Source organism: Palaemon carinicauda, chromosome 15 (genome assembly GCF_036898095.1).
Source record: "Palaemon carinicauda isolate YSFRI2023 chromosome 15, ASM3689809v2, whole genome shotgun sequence".
NCBI lineage: Eukaryota > Metazoa > Arthropoda > Malacostraca > Decapoda > Palaemonidae > Palaemon > Palaemon carinicauda.
In genome coordinates this window covers 38503282-38520778 of record NC_090739.1, presented here as the reverse complement: position 1 = coordinate 38520778, position 17497 = coordinate 38503282, and the positions used below count along the sequence as shown (strand labels likewise).

General features: G+C 41.4%; 1 protein-coding gene across 2 annotated transcripts in view; it reads right to left on the bottom strand.

Annotated features, from left to right (window-relative positions):
• Positions 1-1293: 1293 nt before the first annotated feature.
• The window catches only part of Pmi (Transmembrane protein Pmi), a 78056-nt gene continuing 61852 nt past the window's right edge, over positions 1294-17497 (bottom strand). Inside the window, exons 4-5 of one of the 2 annotated variants that reach the window (XR_011046660.1) lie at positions 2695-3374; positions 1294-2661 (exon numbers count right to left, since the gene is read on the bottom strand). Coding sequence is in view for 1 of the 2 variants with exons in the window: in XM_068388312.1 (XP_068244413.1) it covers positions 3204-3374 (171 nt within the window). In the remaining variant the exon portion in view is untranslated. Of the gene's footprint in view, positions 3375-17497 lie in introns of both variants that reach the window. The other variant, XM_068388312.1, reaches the window with a different exon arrangement.

Sequence of the window (17497 nt, the reverse complement as noted above, 5' to 3'; positions counted from 1 at the left end):
TCCAAAACTAAATTCCACAATGCTGGAAAAGGAACAAATGCCCGGTACTGAAATAAACTGTCAAAACAAACTATGGTACTTAACATTGGTAAAGGTGAAGTAGCAACGTCAGTCATGTTGAATTAACGACAATCACTTCCGAAAATCACTGGGCAAAAACTTATCAACTTTGCGGGCAAGTCCAAATCAGAAGGATGACCTGGAGAGCGCGAGTAGTAGGTGTCGGTGGCGTAGCCCTACTGTATTCTCTAGGGCCTGTCACGGCCCTCCCCTTTGATGAAGGGATTATCTAAATGGAAGACAGCCTGTGAATAGTGGTTTCCACACGCCCTTGATAAATACACGACACCAACAAGGTGTTCGCGCGAGGGTTGTAACCTCTGCATTCCATGCTTGTATCTTTCTCTAGTATATTTGGAAGATTTATATTAGAAAAGTGTAAGAAGGACCCTTTTCACCGGCCATCACAGATCGGCCCAGAAATAAGTCTAATGATGTCACTAAAAAGACAGCAGTATCAAGTCTGTTCACTTTTACCACTATGGGTTTAAAGCATATTTTATGCTCGTCATACGTCGGCTATTGTGAATTACGACAACGCATATGTTTACCCGTAAAGAATTGATAATCTGATCATGACTTTTATATACTCCCATGCTTAAAATATCACAATAAGGTAAGAAAGTAAAATAATAAGGTAAACAAAATAAAGACAAGTTTTCATTGGATATGACTGTTCTCTGTCTCTTTCTTTTTACTTTCATTCCCTAAAATAGATCACATTTTTACATAAGATACACTATGAATTCTCAAGACAACAGTTAATAACATAATAGTCTTTAAATGATGTTATTTTATAAAAATGTTCCATCTGTCAATTTCCCACCCACCCCTAGAAAAATAATACATTTTCAGAGCCAAATTGAATGCATAATTGTATCATTATTTTTTCTCTGCAACCTCTGGATATTTACATAAATTCAGTATGCTTCATTTCACTTATTCTTTATTCCTTCATGACTATATTTTCAGACTTCATTAAGTAAGTTGGTTATCAGGAAACTACAGCAATTTTACCCCTAAACTATAATTCAAATAAGCAAAAACTACTCCAATTATAAAGTAACTTAACCTTGAGCACAGTATAATGTACTATTTCTACCATTCCGATCATTAATCTTTGTAACTTGCTCAGTACTATCCTCATTGAAATAAAACCAACAACAATTGATGGATACTGAATGAATAAAATAAACTTGCTAGAAAATGAGAAAATGACTAGCAGTTTTGTGAAGAGAGAGAGAGAGAGAGAGAGAGAGAGAGAGAGAGAGAGAGAGAGAGAGAGAGAGAGAGAGAGAGAGATTCTTACTTACTTTGGAATATTGGTAGCCCTAAAGCTAATCACAGCAACCACCAAGGGCAAAATGCATGTCCTATCTGTTGCACCATTAAATGTCTATGGCAAAATGGTGCTTGCAAGACCTTCAGCCATTTAGAAATTTTCCACAAACAACAAAAGCTGCCTTTTTTTAAGCCATTGTAGTTCATAAATTTTAGCTTGTCTATCTGAGGGTTAAGAGTATCATAAAACCTAAACATCTCCCAATGATAAATTAATTAGAATCTTCCCTTGGTTGGTAACATACCCCTCGTAATATTAAGGATGTGCCATAATCATAATATACAATCCTGTATATGAATGTAAATGTTATGAGGAGCATACGAAAAAGTACACTTCTTTAAGAAATAAATTTAAAACATCACAAATGCGATACCTAGTCCCTTAACATTCTACAACATTTGCATTTATGTGTTAGGGCTAAACATGTATATTTTGTACGCTCTAAAATAACTCCATTATCAATAGACAAAAATAAATTATCACAGATGCGAATGGTAACTTTTCATGGGTTATAGTGTGCATTTTAGCTCCAATATTCTTCCTACCGTATTTATGCAAAGAAACTTTAAAATATGCTCTAATTTATAATAATATCGATGATAAACCAGTTATACATTTTTGATCAACATAATTTTGGTGAAAAAGGTACTTTTCATAATTGTGCTATTCAATAACCTAACAAAAATCAACTACAGTATATACTGTACTTTTGCACCAAGTTGCCATGACAATATTAACCGAGAACAAAACTGACAATATAATTTTCATATTCAAATGCGAGTGTAAATATTTGAAATATTAAAAATAATGGAAAAATTTAATATTCTGAGAAAACAAGCAGATTAATGCATCTGCTAAGAGCTAAGATTTTTCCATTCTACAAATCAGTTACTTCTTGATAAAAAAAAAAAAAATATTCTACAGTACACACAATATTCTGATATAGCTCCTGTTAGCAAAAGTGGATGTCGCATTAAACCCTGACATGTCAAAATTGTCAAAATTTTAATTTCTTACAAGAATAAAAATAAAAAATGTTCACAGTACAATAAACATAATACTGCATACACATACACAGGAATGAATGGCTAATGTGAAAGACTAGCAAACCTATACTGTACCCAATGTTTTCCCTTTTCAACTTATGAATTTAGCATTTTTCCTAACAGTTCTCAATTATAACTCTTATATACTGTATATACAAATACCATACCATAGTAAATGTATGCAATATACAACAGATATTACTCGACATATACCTTGAAAAGAATAATGCAGGTATCAACATATACCTTGAAAAGAATAATGTAGGTATTCCACTTCTGGTTACAAAATTAAAAAATTAATTTTCCTGGCATGCAACTAGTTAAAGAATATTACTCTATAGCAAATTTTTTTAGAAATACCATACTGCAATAACTTATTCCTGATATGCAATCATGTGAGCAATATGAAATCAATCAATTCTTGATGTGTTATCCCTCATGAAATGAATATACTAGTAAAGTAAAAATTCTTGATCATACTGAAACATCAGTAGTGCTAAATAACTTACAACAGTTGTATGCCCTGAGATTTTCTATATTTCTTTTTCATGAAATAAATATATGGAATTATTATCCAAATGTTATAACATACAAGTCTTGATAAAGTTTTATAGCACATGAATCATCATATGCTAGGGTCAGTACATCAATTAAAAATATATTCTAATAAATACTTATTGGCTCTAAACATCCCATTTACAATGATAAATTTTATTATCTAATTACCTACACTCTAATGGAATAGTGTTATGTTCCTATTTACATAACAAATACAATCTCCACATACAATATGAAAATGCAACAAGTGACACACAATTGTGTAAAACTTTTCTTCGAGAGTCATCCCTTCGTACCAAAACTACTGGAGACGCAGATGATAAGGATTGCAGAGGTAAGCGAGAAAGGCGGCCAGAATCGTACTCCACCTGAAAAATATTGGTAACAGCCACAAATTGTAAATTAGCTACACAAAATACATTTTCCTACTTACAACAAGGTGAAATGAAGAGCAATACTCCTGACGCTTTTCTCAAATATTCAGCCAGTATAAGCATTGCTATATCATTATCCTATTATATTATTCAGTATTATATCTAAGTATATAATAATAATAATAATAATAATCCATGTAATAAAGCTCTTGGAACTAAATGGAAATACCACACATCAAACAATATTGCTAGGGAATATATGACGAATTGAAACACCTGTAAAGTGGCAGGATGATCATCAACCATAACTTTGTATTTGAAATATGATGAATTTCATTTCTAAATGTGATGCAAAAAGATAAGATAGTACTGTAAAATGTGTACAGTACATCAATTATCTTTGAGGTACACCCTAGTAAAATACAGTACATATTATGTACAGAAACTTAGTTGAAAATGAATTAGTTTATGAGTTCATAAACGATTGTATAACATTAAAACCATATATATTCGAATGAAGAAAACAAGCTATTAACAGCTGATGACCTAACAATGATTTCACAAATACTGTAATAATAACTTGATAACATTGAAGCTTCAAAATATTCAAGTCCAATATAAAGAGCGTTAATATACAAAATAAAGTAACTAAGGTCAGAATTAGCCTTCACCCAATAAACTTGCAGAAAAAACAAAAGACTGTATGCTTCTGATGCTACCCCCATTAAGTGGGGAAAAGGGAGCTTGAAGAAAATGTAAATATTTTTCTGACATCGAGTAGACTCGACTAAAATGCAGTGGCTCTTGAGATAAACAAGACAACTGTCACTACACATTCATCCTTTAACAGCTGAATTATGGATGAACCCCCAAGTAATAAACTTCCACAGTAATTACATCATACATCAACACATTAGGCTCAAAGGCAGCATATTGAACCTCCTCACAAACACTGCGATATTCTTGTGCTTCATGGATATTGCAGCTCTTCCTTTCAAATAAATCTTTCACACTTTCAATCGAACTCCTTCTAGGTTCTTCTCTCTTCCTACTCTGAGGCACTTCAGGATTATACTTATCGAACCACCTTAAAAGACCCTGATCCATTCTTTCACCAATGCTAACCTTTTTACAACTCTTGTATCCAAATTTCTCTCCATATCAGTTGTTCTTACAGCAAATATACTATGCAAAATGTTCATCCCTAGCAGCTTCACTTTTTTATACTTAATATAATACAGTACAATACACTAAACTTTGTATATACAGCATTTTTCAATATTAAGTTGTTTCCCATATCAGAAGGCACTTGAAAGTACTGTACATGTTTTTCAGGTCTACCGAAAGCATGAAGTCTTCCTCTCAAGTGGAAAATAACACAGACCATACTGTTTTCATCCTGAACTCCCCAGTCACTTTCTCCCCTAGGAAGAGACTTGCCTCAAACGACTCTCAGTATGATCTCCAACATCCCCTTCCACCTCTCCCTGTAAGGCCAAGGCTTTCGTGGATATCAGATGCACCATTGGGAAGCTCAATTAGCTGTGCATACACAGGCTCTTTCAAGTAAATGGTTGTGGAGTCCCTTTCCATATCACAAGGGCTTGGCCTGCCTCCAAGGTTTGTCTGCTGTACCTAACAAGGGATGGTGCCCCTAAAGGAGAACACACTGTGGATCAGGGAGCAGAACTCCACTGCTGTCTCACACGAATCTCCGACAGGAGTGACTCGGCACCCCACACTGACAAGTTCTGCAATGCCAAAGCCACCTCTGAGAAAATTGCTTCCTGGTGGGCAAGGAAGGTGATTGACTTCCCGTCCAGTAGTATAAGATTCTTGCACTTCTCTAAAGAATTCAAGGTTAACAAACTCAATGACTCAGAAGTACAGGTCTGCTCCTGACCCCTGATTAGGCAGGAACAGCATTGTGATAGGCCAAAGCCGAACCTCCAAGGTTGCCACCTCCATGATTTTGCCTGACCTGTTGGACCGAAGTAAATTCTCAGACCCGCAGATCTTATTACCCACTAAGTCCTGGGCTAACAAGATCTGGTCATTACATCTCCAACGAGGGCTTCTATCCTTAAGGGGCCCCAAAGTGCTGATCAATTATCAAAGTCCCCCTCCAAAGGCAGATTCCCGGTTGCCTCCCCCAGGCCGTTGCACTTACGTATAAATGCAAGGACCTTCACCACAGGACTATCTCACTCAGGTTAGTACGGCCAAGCGGAATACAGACTGCAATCCAAAGTCTTCAAGAAATTCTGCCCTGGTAAACCTCATCCATTGCTAAGGCCAAAGTTCAGGCAGCATGCACCAGAGACTCTCCTTCCTCCAGACGAGTCCAACAATTATGTGTCAAGGTCAGAACCGGGAATGTAATCAGGCACTAACGAAGGCCAGAGTAGGCCAAAAGAAACAGGAGGAGAACTACTGGCACAAGACCCAGTAGCAGCTGGAGAACCACATGTACCTCTCCTACTGAAGGTTGGGGCAGAGAGACGACTACGGCACATGGAACAAGCGCTCGACCTCACATTTCAATCTACCAAAGGCACATGCACTCAAGTATGGCCTCGACAGGTGCCATCCCATCTAACTAGAATTCCAGTGAGCAAGAAGGAAGAGAGAGGGAGATCACCACAGCTACTCCATCAACCTTGAAGCATTAAGTGTACAGGGTTGTACACTTCTGTCCCTGTCCGCCACCAGGAACTGGGTCACGGCCATAGCCGCCAAGGGCTACGAAACAGGGCAGGGACACCACGTTTGTACCTGGGCCCTGGGGTCACGGGGCAAAGACCTAAGGTTCCAGCATGGTCCTGGCGGCCACTGTACAGTGCCTGGAGTCAGGGTTCCAGCCACTGTCACAGGGAGAGGAGAAGGCACACTGAGGGAGGGAAAAAGAGAGAAAGGGATGAGGATCACTGAGACTGTGACAGAAATAGAGGAACCCCAGGGACAGGTAGTACTTACCATGGCCAACCATGCCCCTTACCCCAGGCGATGGCACCAGCTCTTGACACTGGCTTCTTAGCTGCTGTGGAGCTACTAATAAACTTGCTATTCTTACAGAGCTGAAGGAGGAACCACCATGCCCTTTACCACAGGCGTCACCGGGAACACTTGAGACAAGAGTAAGCACAGGGGGTACCGGGGAGTAGAAGCCTCAGCTACCATCTTCTGCAGGCAATGGAAGGCCTACTTGAAAGACCTGAGGAAGCCACAACTTTGTTAGGTCAACATGTCGTTCACAGACTGACCGATAGCCAAGAGCAAGGATATCAGCCGCTGAAGGAAGTGTGTATCTACAGCTATTTAGATCAACCAGCTGCTGATTCCACCCCACCCTCAGCAATGAGCTTCTTGCTTCCATTCCACAATAAACATGACAAATTTTGATTTAATTTCTATTTTTCCTAATCATACAAACCTGTTTCTTCCCACGCTAACAAACTTTACGTTATTTATGTGGATATACTTTCGGCAGAGCTGGAAGGCAGCCATTAGATGGCAACCCTGCCTAACCACTTGAGTTAGGTAGGCAGGGGGTGGCTGGGGGTACCCAGCCATTTATATATACTCTCACAGCTGTGAGCTCCCTTACTTTCTGCTTTTGGCTAGTAGAGTGGGGATGTCTCCGCTCTCTCCTTTCAAGGCTTAGCCACTTAGACTATTACTTTACGCTCATCCTTTTTCTCTTACAGATGTGACTGCTTTTTTTTTCCCTGACACTCCATTACAGAGTAATGTGGCAGTTTTCAGATGTCGATGTTTGTCTCCGTGAGTTTATCAGAAGGAATCATGTTCGCTGACAACTCCTCTTGGTGGTAACCTCTCCCGTCCGCAGGTTGGGTTTTTCTCCCGTGGAGGGGAAGAATTTTTAAATTCTCTCTTTGTTTCTTCTTCAGTGCTTTTAGATGACATTGGGGTGCGAAGTCAGCTGCTGCTGCTGCTGCTGCGGCTGATGTCTAAGCTGTCTACGAGGTCTGGCTGTTCGCCCTTCCATCAACTCCTGCTGACGATGAATCATCTCACCACCTGCCAATCTCGTTGTCTCCCAACGATCCGCAATAGCTCTCTCTCTCTCTCCCTACAAGCAAAGTTCCAGCTCGCGTATGCAACTTCAGCCTGTTGAGGATTCCGAGGATATGGACAATCGTCAACCCATGGCTTGCTCGCCAGTCGCCAGAATGACCAATTATTTTGTCTTTCTGGTCGGTCAGGATGTCGTTCGAGACAATCCAATGATGAGATCAGAATTTATTATGTTCAATGATCGCAGGGGCGAGACTCATCACCTTGTCTTCCTGGTCGGTCAGGATGTCGTTAGAGACAATCCAATGATGAGATCAGAATTCATTCTGTTCAATGATCGCAGGGGCGAGACTCATCACCTTGTCTTCCTGGTCAATCAGGATGTCGTTCGCGACAATCCAATGATGAGTTCAGAATTTATTCTGTTCAACGATCGCAGGGGCGAAACTCATCACCTCGCCTTCCTGGTCGGTCAGGATGTCGTTCCTGACAATCCAATGATGAGATCAGAATTTATTCTGTTCAACGATCACAGGGGCGAGACTCATCACTTCGTCTTTCTGGTCAGTCAGGATGTCGTTCGCGACAATCCAATGATGCGATCAGAATTTATTCTACTCAATGATCGCAGGGGCAAGACTCATCACCTCGTCTTCCTGGTCGGTCTGAATGTCGTTCGTAACAATCCGACGTTGTTTCGAAACCCATCAGGGCGTTGTTCTTGACGATCAATGTTTGTCAGAGATCGAAACAATATCAATAATGTTCGGTTTCCTCTTTGGGGGATTACTTTGGCAGGATTCCCATTCTTTGTTCGGGGAAAACTCAGAAACAAGCCTTGGCTTTTTCTCAGGTAACACTTTATGTTAATTTTCAATTTGAGATAGAGCTCGTTGAAGGGAGACAGAGCGCTGCTCGACGATCACTTCCAGGTGTGAGAACTTCCCTTTCCGAGGGAGAGTCTCTACACATCCCTTAAGGATGCTCACGATCACAAGCAAGACAATCGTCGGTAGTGAACTACACGCTCACACTCAAGATCGTGAGTTACACGATCACTATCACGAGCTAGATGCTAGATGCTCAACGCTCATGATCACGATCATGAGCGTCTTGTGGTCAAGATCACGAGCTACGCTCGTCATCTCGAAAAAAACTCTCACGATCGCGAGCTAGACGCTCACGATCATGAGCTTAGTCCCTCTCGGTCACGAGATAGACACACGCGATCAAAAAGTAAACGCTCAAGATCAAGAGCTATAGGTTCATGATCACTAGCTCACAATCACGAGCAGGACGCTTAGGATTGCGAGCTAGGTCCTCACGTGCTATAAGCTCACGATCTCTTGATAGACGCTCCCGATCGTGAGGTAGACGCTCACAATCACGAGCACGAGCTAGATGCTTACGATCATGAGCTAAATGCTCAAGGTCACAAGCTACATGCTCACGATCATGAGCTACACACTCACGATCACGAGCTACACGCTCACAATCACGACCACGAGCCATATATTCACGATCATGAGCTAGATGCTTATGCTCACTACCTGGATGCTCACCATCAAGGGCTAGACTCTCACGAGTTAGACGATCATGATCGTGAGCTCAACACTCATGATCACGAGCTAGACGTTCACCAGCACAAACTCTACACGCTTACGATCACAAGCTAGATGCTCACGATTATGAGCTAGACACTCATGATCCCGAGCTAGATGCTCACAATCACAAACGAGGCACAAGCTTTCATGAGAAGCTCACACTTTTGTGTGAGACATTCTCGCTCATGAGCGAGACGCTCATGCTTTCGTGTGAGACGCTCACGTTCTCGTGCAAGACTCTCACGCCAACAAGCAAGACGTTCATGCTCTCGTGTGGAACACTCATGCTCTTGTGCGAGGCACTTGCACTCATGAGCGAGACGCTCTCGTGCGAGGCGGTATTGTTCACGAGCAAGACGCTCACACTCTCATGCGAGGCTCTCTCGTGCAAGACGCTCACGCTCTTGTGCGAGACGCTCACGATCTCGCACAAGGCACTCGCATTCTAGAGCGAGGTGAACCCGATTATCACCATACTGATCGCCGATTCTAGTAAAGCGATCGTCAGATCACTGATCATAACTGCATCGATCAATTAACACCCGATCACTGATCGCTAGCTCGTTAGTTACCAATTGTCAACCACTGAAAGATCACTGATCACCGATCTTCAGTGAATGAATGAATGAATGATTTGAAGTTCTCTAACATCCTGACATCGAAGGTCATGAACGCCAATATTATTTACAGTATTATAAATAAAGAATAAAAGAATATTCAATTAAAACCAGAAAAGTAACTATTTTATAAAATTTAAATAGCATTCAGAAGACCTTCTTCTGAAATAAATCTAAAAATGTCACAAGCAATGTACAACATCATATCCAAGGATCTTAGCAAGGATGAACCTGCCATCCTCACCTCGTGCTTCAAACAGCTATCTACTTCTTTCTGTGCTATATCTGGAGCATTTAGTCAATAAATGCCTTACTGTCAAGGGTATTAAACAGTCGTCGCAATATGGTTGGTGTTGGCCAGCCAGCAGAAACTCATGTGTCATCCGAGTGTGACCAATGCAGAGACGACATAGAGTAGTCCCCCACTTTCGGGGCATCATGTTATACCTCCAAGGGGATATAACGTTCGCAATTTCTCTCATCTTATTTTCAGTTAAACTATTCAAATGTTGTTGCCAATTATTATAGATAAAATTCTTAATTGCCGGTAAAAAATCATCATAGAGAATGGAATACGTACCCACTTGGTAGCAACTCGGCTGCAGCATTCTTTGCTAGTGAATCTGCCTCTTCCTTTCCAGAAACACCTACGTGTGCTGGAACCCAGTAAAATCGAACTGTTATACCGTTCAAGCCAAGGATTAAAAGCCACTCTAAAACCTTTAAAACTAAAGGGTTACTGGAATAAAAACCTTCTAAAGCTTGAAGGACACTTCCCTGCATCACTAAAAATGGTAAAATTGCCCTCCTCTTTTAACGCTATTTTCTCAATAGAGTTTAGTATGCCATATAATTTGAAAGTAAATATGGAAGATATTGGAGGAAGTGCACCTCTTCAGTTAAAAGAATTACTATATACTCCAAATCCAATCTCAGCATCAGATTTGGAGCCATCAGTATATATAAAGTTGATTCCCTATGTTCTTCAACATGTTCCATAAAAAGAGTCCTAGCTTCTAATTCAGTCATGTTCTTTTTACATACATATACCAAAGGCACTTCCCCCAATTTTGGGGGGTAGCTGACAACAACAAGAAACAAAACAAAAAGGGGACCTCTACTCTCTACGTTCCTCCAGCCTAACCAGGGACTCAGCCGAGTTCAGCTGGTACTGCTAGGGTGCCACAGCCCAACCTCCCACATTTCCACCACAGATGAAGCTTCATACTGCTGAGTCCCCTACTGCTGCTACCTCCGCGGTCATCTAAGGCACCGGAGGAAGCAGCAGGGCCTACCGGAACTGCGTCACAATCGCTCGCCATTCATTCCTATTTCTAGCACGCTCTCTTGCCTCTCTCACATCTATCCTCCTATCACCCAGAGCTTTCTTCACACCATCCATCCACCCAAACCTTGGCCTTCCTCTTGTACTTCTCCCATCAACTCTTGCATTCATCACCTTCTTTAGCAGACAGCCATTTTCCATTCTCTCAACATGGCCAAACCACCTCAACACATTCATATCCACTCTAGCCGCTAACTCATTTCTTACACCCGTTCTCACCCTCACCACTTCGTTCCTAACCCTATCTACTCGAGATACACCAGCCATACTCCTCAGACACTTCATCTCAAACACATTCAATTTCTGTCTCTCCATCACTTTCATTCCCCACAACTCCGATCCATACATCACAGTTGGTACAATCACTTTCTCATATAGAACTCTCTTTACATTCATGCCAAATCCTCTATTTTTTACTACTCCCTTAACTGCCCCCAACACTTTGCAACCTTCATTCACTCTCTGACGTACATCTGCTTCCACTCCACCATTTGCTGCAACAACAGACCCCAAGTACTTAAACTGATCCACCTCCTCAAGTAACTCTCCATTCAACATGACATTCAACCTTGCACCACCTTCCCTTCTCGTACATCTCATAACCTTACTCTTACCCACATTAACTCTCAACTTCCTTCTCTCACACACCCTGTTCTTTTTAACAACAATAAAATATTTACAAAATGATATCTCTGCTAATTCCCACGGAGGGGTTGATGATATCTTAAATGGAAGCACCTTACTTCTAATTACAGTATATCAAGACGGTTTAATAATTGTTTCACCCGAAAGCCATAAGGTTGAGGAGATTTTGGGTGCAACTCAAAGTATGTTGAGTGCCTTACAAGGCTTGCAGTCTGAAAGACTAAAGAGTTAAGGAGTCTTTGTAACCGAAACCAATACCGAACAATAGAAGACATTTGATAAAGGTCTAAAGGCAATTCTCCAGCATCAACAAGGAGACTTGGGATAGGTGAAGTTCTAAACACTTCTGTGGACAATCTAATACCACCCTGATGTATAAAATCTAATATCTTTAATCGACTTGGGGTGGCTGAGGAGTATATTTCACACCCATAGCTAATTTTTTTTTAAAAATTAAGGCCTTGTATAATTTTAAAATGGTTTTGCTGTCTGCGACCCCATGATGTATGAGACAATACTTTTACAAGATTCAGAGCCTCAAGACATTTAGCTTTTAATGCCTATAAGTGAGGAACCCATGTAAGCCTACAATCAAATATCAATCCTAAAAATTTAGCTTCACCTACACATGGGATCTGTTCACCTTTCATGTAAATATCCGGTTCTGGATGTACTCCCCGGATACAACACAAGTGGACAATAGTAGTTTTGCTCGTCAAAAATTTAAACCCATTTATTTCAGCCCACTGAATAATTTTGTCAATTGAGAGTTGGAGTATTCGTTCAACCATAGCCATTCTAGCTCCAGAAAACGATATGGAGAGATCATCCACAAATAGTGTTGAGAAAATATCTTGAGGAAGGACAGAGGATATCCCATTAATAGCAAGTACAAATAGGGTTACACTTAGCACACTACCCTGGGGAACTTCTTCCTGACATTTTCTCCCCGATAGAGTTTCTCCCACTCTCTCTTGAAAAAAATCTATGTGAAATAAGTGATTGAATGAACAATGGTAGCTCTCCTTGTAATCCCAAATTATGAATGATTTTAAGTATACCATATTACCATGTAGTATCATATGCCTTTTTAAGGTAAATAAAGACTGTTACATGGTGCTGTTTGGAAGCAAAAGCTTCACAAATAGAGGACTCAAGTCATATCAACACATCAGTCTTTGAGTGCATTTTTCTAAATCCACACTGGATAGGTGATAAAATACCCTTCTTTTCCAGGTACCACATCAGTCTTGTATTGACCATCTTCTCCATGACCTTACATAAGCAAGATGTCAATGCAATTGGTCGTTAGTTTGCAGCTAAAAACTTATCCTTACCACTAGTTCCCAAACACTTGGATAATTATGATCATGCCATATTCTGTTAATAATGCTTAAAATAAATAACTTTGTATTAATGGGTACATGTTTAAACATTGCATGTGGAATTCCATCAGGTCCAGGGACTGTGTCATTACACATAGCAAGTGCGGAATCAAACTCTCTTTCTGTAAAATAATTGTATGACTTCCATTACTGTTGCAAAATTTAAAATTTTATTTTCTTCAATGCCTCTATACTGGTGATCAGGAGCTGCTTCACACTTGCATGATACATTTGAAAAATGATCAGCCAGGGCATTGCTAACCTCAGTCGCTCCAGTCACATACTGAGCATTCACATTCAACAGTGGTGGTGGGTTGGGGGTGAATTTGCCTGCTATCTTTTTTACTTTCCTCCACACAGAGGATGGTGGTGTTCTACTGTTAATGGAGGAAAAAAATGATACCCAAGACTGGCGCCTAGCTTCTTTCATGGCACGACAGAACTATGCTCTACATTTCTTGTATATAATCAAATTGTCCTCAGTACACTGTCTGCGCAATTGAGTTAAAGACCTTCTTATGGCTCTGTGCAGGGCAGCTAGTTCATAAGACCACCAGGGGACTGGTCGTCACTTGAATAACCCTTTTCTTTTGGGAATTGAATTAACTCCTGCTGTATGAAGGGTTCCATTCAGTTAGTCTATGGCATTATCAATATTTTCAAACTGTCCTGCATTCCCTTCAATTTTGCTCAGCTCACGAAATCTATCCCAGTCAGCCTTGTCAAGATTCCATTGTAGCAATCTCTGTAAAGGTGGACCATTATTGGTATTTATAATTAGTACATGACCACTAGTATGCCTATCATCTAATGTCCTCCAATCTAAGTCGAGAAGGCAATTAGAGCTTGCGATTAATAGGTCAATGCATGACAAGGTACCTGTCTGGGCATGAAAGTGTGTGGGCTCTCCTGTATTAAGGAGCCCGACATCCTCATTTTCCACAATTGATGATATAATATTGCCCCTTGTGTTTGCTAAAACACCACCCCATAAAGGATGTCTACCATTCATATCTCCCAGTGCGAGAAAAGGTTGAGAGAGTTTTAGAATCACCTCCACTAAATTATCATAGGAAATGTTATTATTTTGAGGTAAGTACAGAGAGCATATTGTATATTTTCTCCCTATATTAATCTGTACAACCACTGTCTGCAGGTGTGTACGAATAGAGAAAGGTATTCGGGGAACATCTCGACTAATGTACATGAGACTTCCGCCATGGCTCCCTGCTTCTTGATTATATGGTGTTCTATAACTAACATACTTTTGAGGACAAGGAGTGTTAACATCAAGCTTGCTTTCCTGTAGACATACAATTATGGGGGAAAGCTCATTAATTAGAAGCTTAAATTCTTCATATTTGGCCCTTAAACCCTGACCATTCCATTGCAAAATGGAGGAGAAAACTATGGATTATTTTTGGAAGACATCTTGGATGAGGTCTTCCCATTGTCAGTTTTTAATGTAACATTACTTCCTGTAGGTTTCTTTAGAGATGGTCTTGATATACAGTATCGGGTTTTACGTTTGTCTTTTTCTTCGTGTCCTTTTGATCTATTTGTTGAGGTGGATGATGGACCTCAACTTGAACTTCTAATTTATTCAAGCTATCTTCTGGTTCATCAGAAACATCAAGAGACAATACATCAAATTTATTTGATGTCATAACTTTAATGTTTCTAATAGAGGGGGGTGAGAGAGATGAAGGTCTCTCTCTTTAACGATTAATAGATGGTGAGGTTCTAGGTTTTTGCACCTTTCTCACTACAGATGCATCAGGTAAGTTGTTTTTAAGTAGAACCTCCATCAAATCAGGCAAGGACATGGCCCGAGAGAGGTTTGACTTTTTTTTTGTATTGGGGGACGATGGTTATACAAAGATGGGCAATGCCCCAGTGTTAATACACCATGGCAAAGCCTCAGGAGGTAATATGTTTACCTCGTCATTCAGCTTTTTATCAGATGGTATTTTTTTTTTTTTAACTATTGACAGTACTAGGTGGGTTTGATTTTGATGACTTAGCATAGCTATTTGATTTATTTAATCTTTTGGCATGCCCCACACTTACATGTTCTAAATATGATTTATTGAGGGCAGCAGCTTCCAACTTATACAGCTCGCAGCTCCTGTCGGTGGACTTATGATTTGAGTTGCAATTTAAACACCTGGCCTCAAGTGCACATTCTCCATGGTAAAATTTGGAGAAAATACCACACATTTTCTTTTTATGCAAACTTTAGACAGGTGCCCAAATTTAAAACAATTAAAACATTGCAGTGGCTTCTGCTTGAATGGTCGTAATTTAATAATTTCATTTTCAATAATATGGAAAGGTACATCATAATCCTGGAAAGTAAGGATAATCACTGGTGCACCTGGGACTTTGTGTACTTTACATACATTTAGTGGACACATGGCTAGTATCTCCTCCTCGGCAAATTCATATAAATCTTTGTTAAAAACTACTCCCCTTTCGTAGCTAGAATTTAGGTGGGGTTTGACATCTAACATAATATCACCATTACTTGTTTTTAAATTGGACAATATTACAGATTGTGTGCTTGATTTGGCATGGATAAGGTATGGCTCTGAAGGCGTATTGCCTTCTTTGAAGCCTGAATCCTAGGTAGGAGGAGGCCTGGCGATTCATAGGAATGTGCCAGTAGGCATCCACCAAGTCTTATCGAGACTGTGAATGTCTTTTGGGGTAGTAGGGCTCTGATGTGCTGAAGAGTTAGCATCTTGATTTTGTTGTTCACGATGAACTTGTTGAGAGGGGACAAGTCCAGAATGACTCTGACTTTGTCGGAGTCCTTCTTGGGAACACAGAACAGTCTTCCCTGGAACCTGGTGGACTTTACCCTCTTGATCACCTTCTTGTTCAAGAGTTCTTGGACATATTCTTCCAGGATGGGGGTGGAGTGTTGGAAGAATTGATGGAAGGTTGGAGGTGGTGTTACCCAGCTCCACCCTAGTCCGTTCTTGATGATGCTGTGAGCCCAAGGATCGAAGGTCCAACGATCCTGGAAGAGGCGGAGTCTTCCTCCCACCGGGTGCATTTCATTGCTTCTGGTTTCCCGAGGGTTTGCCACCTCGGCCGCCTGCTCCCCTCCCTCCTCTCCTTCTGGAAGGGCGTCGAGAGGAGTCTCTGCCAGAGCCTCTACCTTTGGGACGAAAGGTAGTTGACTGTCTTTCATAAGCAGGTGTGAAGACTGGTGACTGAGCCACCACCAGCTGAGGGACCAACTGAAAGGTCTGTTGGGGCTGAGCCACCAACTGGAGAGTAGCGGGTGCCGGAAACTGGCGCTTAACCTGTCGCTGCTGAGGCCTAGGCTTGTTAGACTTCTTCTTAGGTTGGGGGCCCTCATCCTGAGAAGATTTCCTCTTTCTAGACATGCCCCACTTGTTGAGAAGGTTCCGGTTCTCGGTGGCGGCTCTGTCTACGATCTCTTTCACGAGATCATCGGGGAAAAGGTTTTTCCCCCAAATGTTGGAGGAGATCAGTTTCCGGGGTTCGTGTTTGACGGTAGCGTCCGTAAACACGAATTCCCTACAGGCTCTCCGAGCCCTGATGAAGCTGTAGAAGTCTCTCGTCAGGGTGGCGAGATGGGTCTTAGCTAAGACCATATACATATCTGGGGTCCAAGTGTCCCCGGCCATTGTCTCCAATTGCACTTGGAGGGAAAGGGAGGTGGCCAGTCTCTCTTTCGTATCCAGCTCCTGACGCAGAAGGTATTCGGAGAGCTTAGGGAGGTTCTCATTAAACTGACGTCCTGCTACGTCAGCCTCCAACTTTCCTACCGAGAAAGTTAACTGGATGTTTTTCCAGTTCTTGTCATCAGGAGGTAGGGCGAGGGAGAGGGGCCTTCATTCCTCCAATGTAGGGCAAGGTTTCCCTTCCTCCACCGCCTTCAACACTGCCAGCAAGGACTTTTCAGCAAAAGGGAAGACCATGGTGGCAGGAGCAAGAAAAGATGGGTGTTTTTTGCTAAGGGCTGGCACCTTAGAGTTGGTGTAGCCCTTGCTCTTAAGGTTTCCGGCCAAAAGAGATTGAGCCTTGTCGTGGTCAAAGACTATGACCTCCTTAGGCTCGGTTTCCTCCTTGGAAGCTGGCTCGGACTTGAGACGGATTTAACAGTCCGGGTACGACTCAAAGCTAGGCCAAAACTCCACCTCTTCAAGGGGGACAGCGCCTAGCTTGTCATTGACGAAGATTCGTCCACTTGTGATTGGCATGTGCTCGGCATGCCTCCAGGGGTTGGTCACTGAGCAAGGGGGAAGATCCTTGACGTTTATCTTCTTGACCGACTGCTTCGACAGACGGAGAATCTCTCTCTTGAGGTTCTCTTGTCCTCTTCGGAACCTCTCATCCAGGAAGGCCACTAGGGCCTGGAGACTGTCCTGGTTCTCCAGTAACGACGGAGTAGAAGTAGGCGTAGACGAAGTAGAGGGGATGGGTTACGTTACGGCAATGGAAGTAG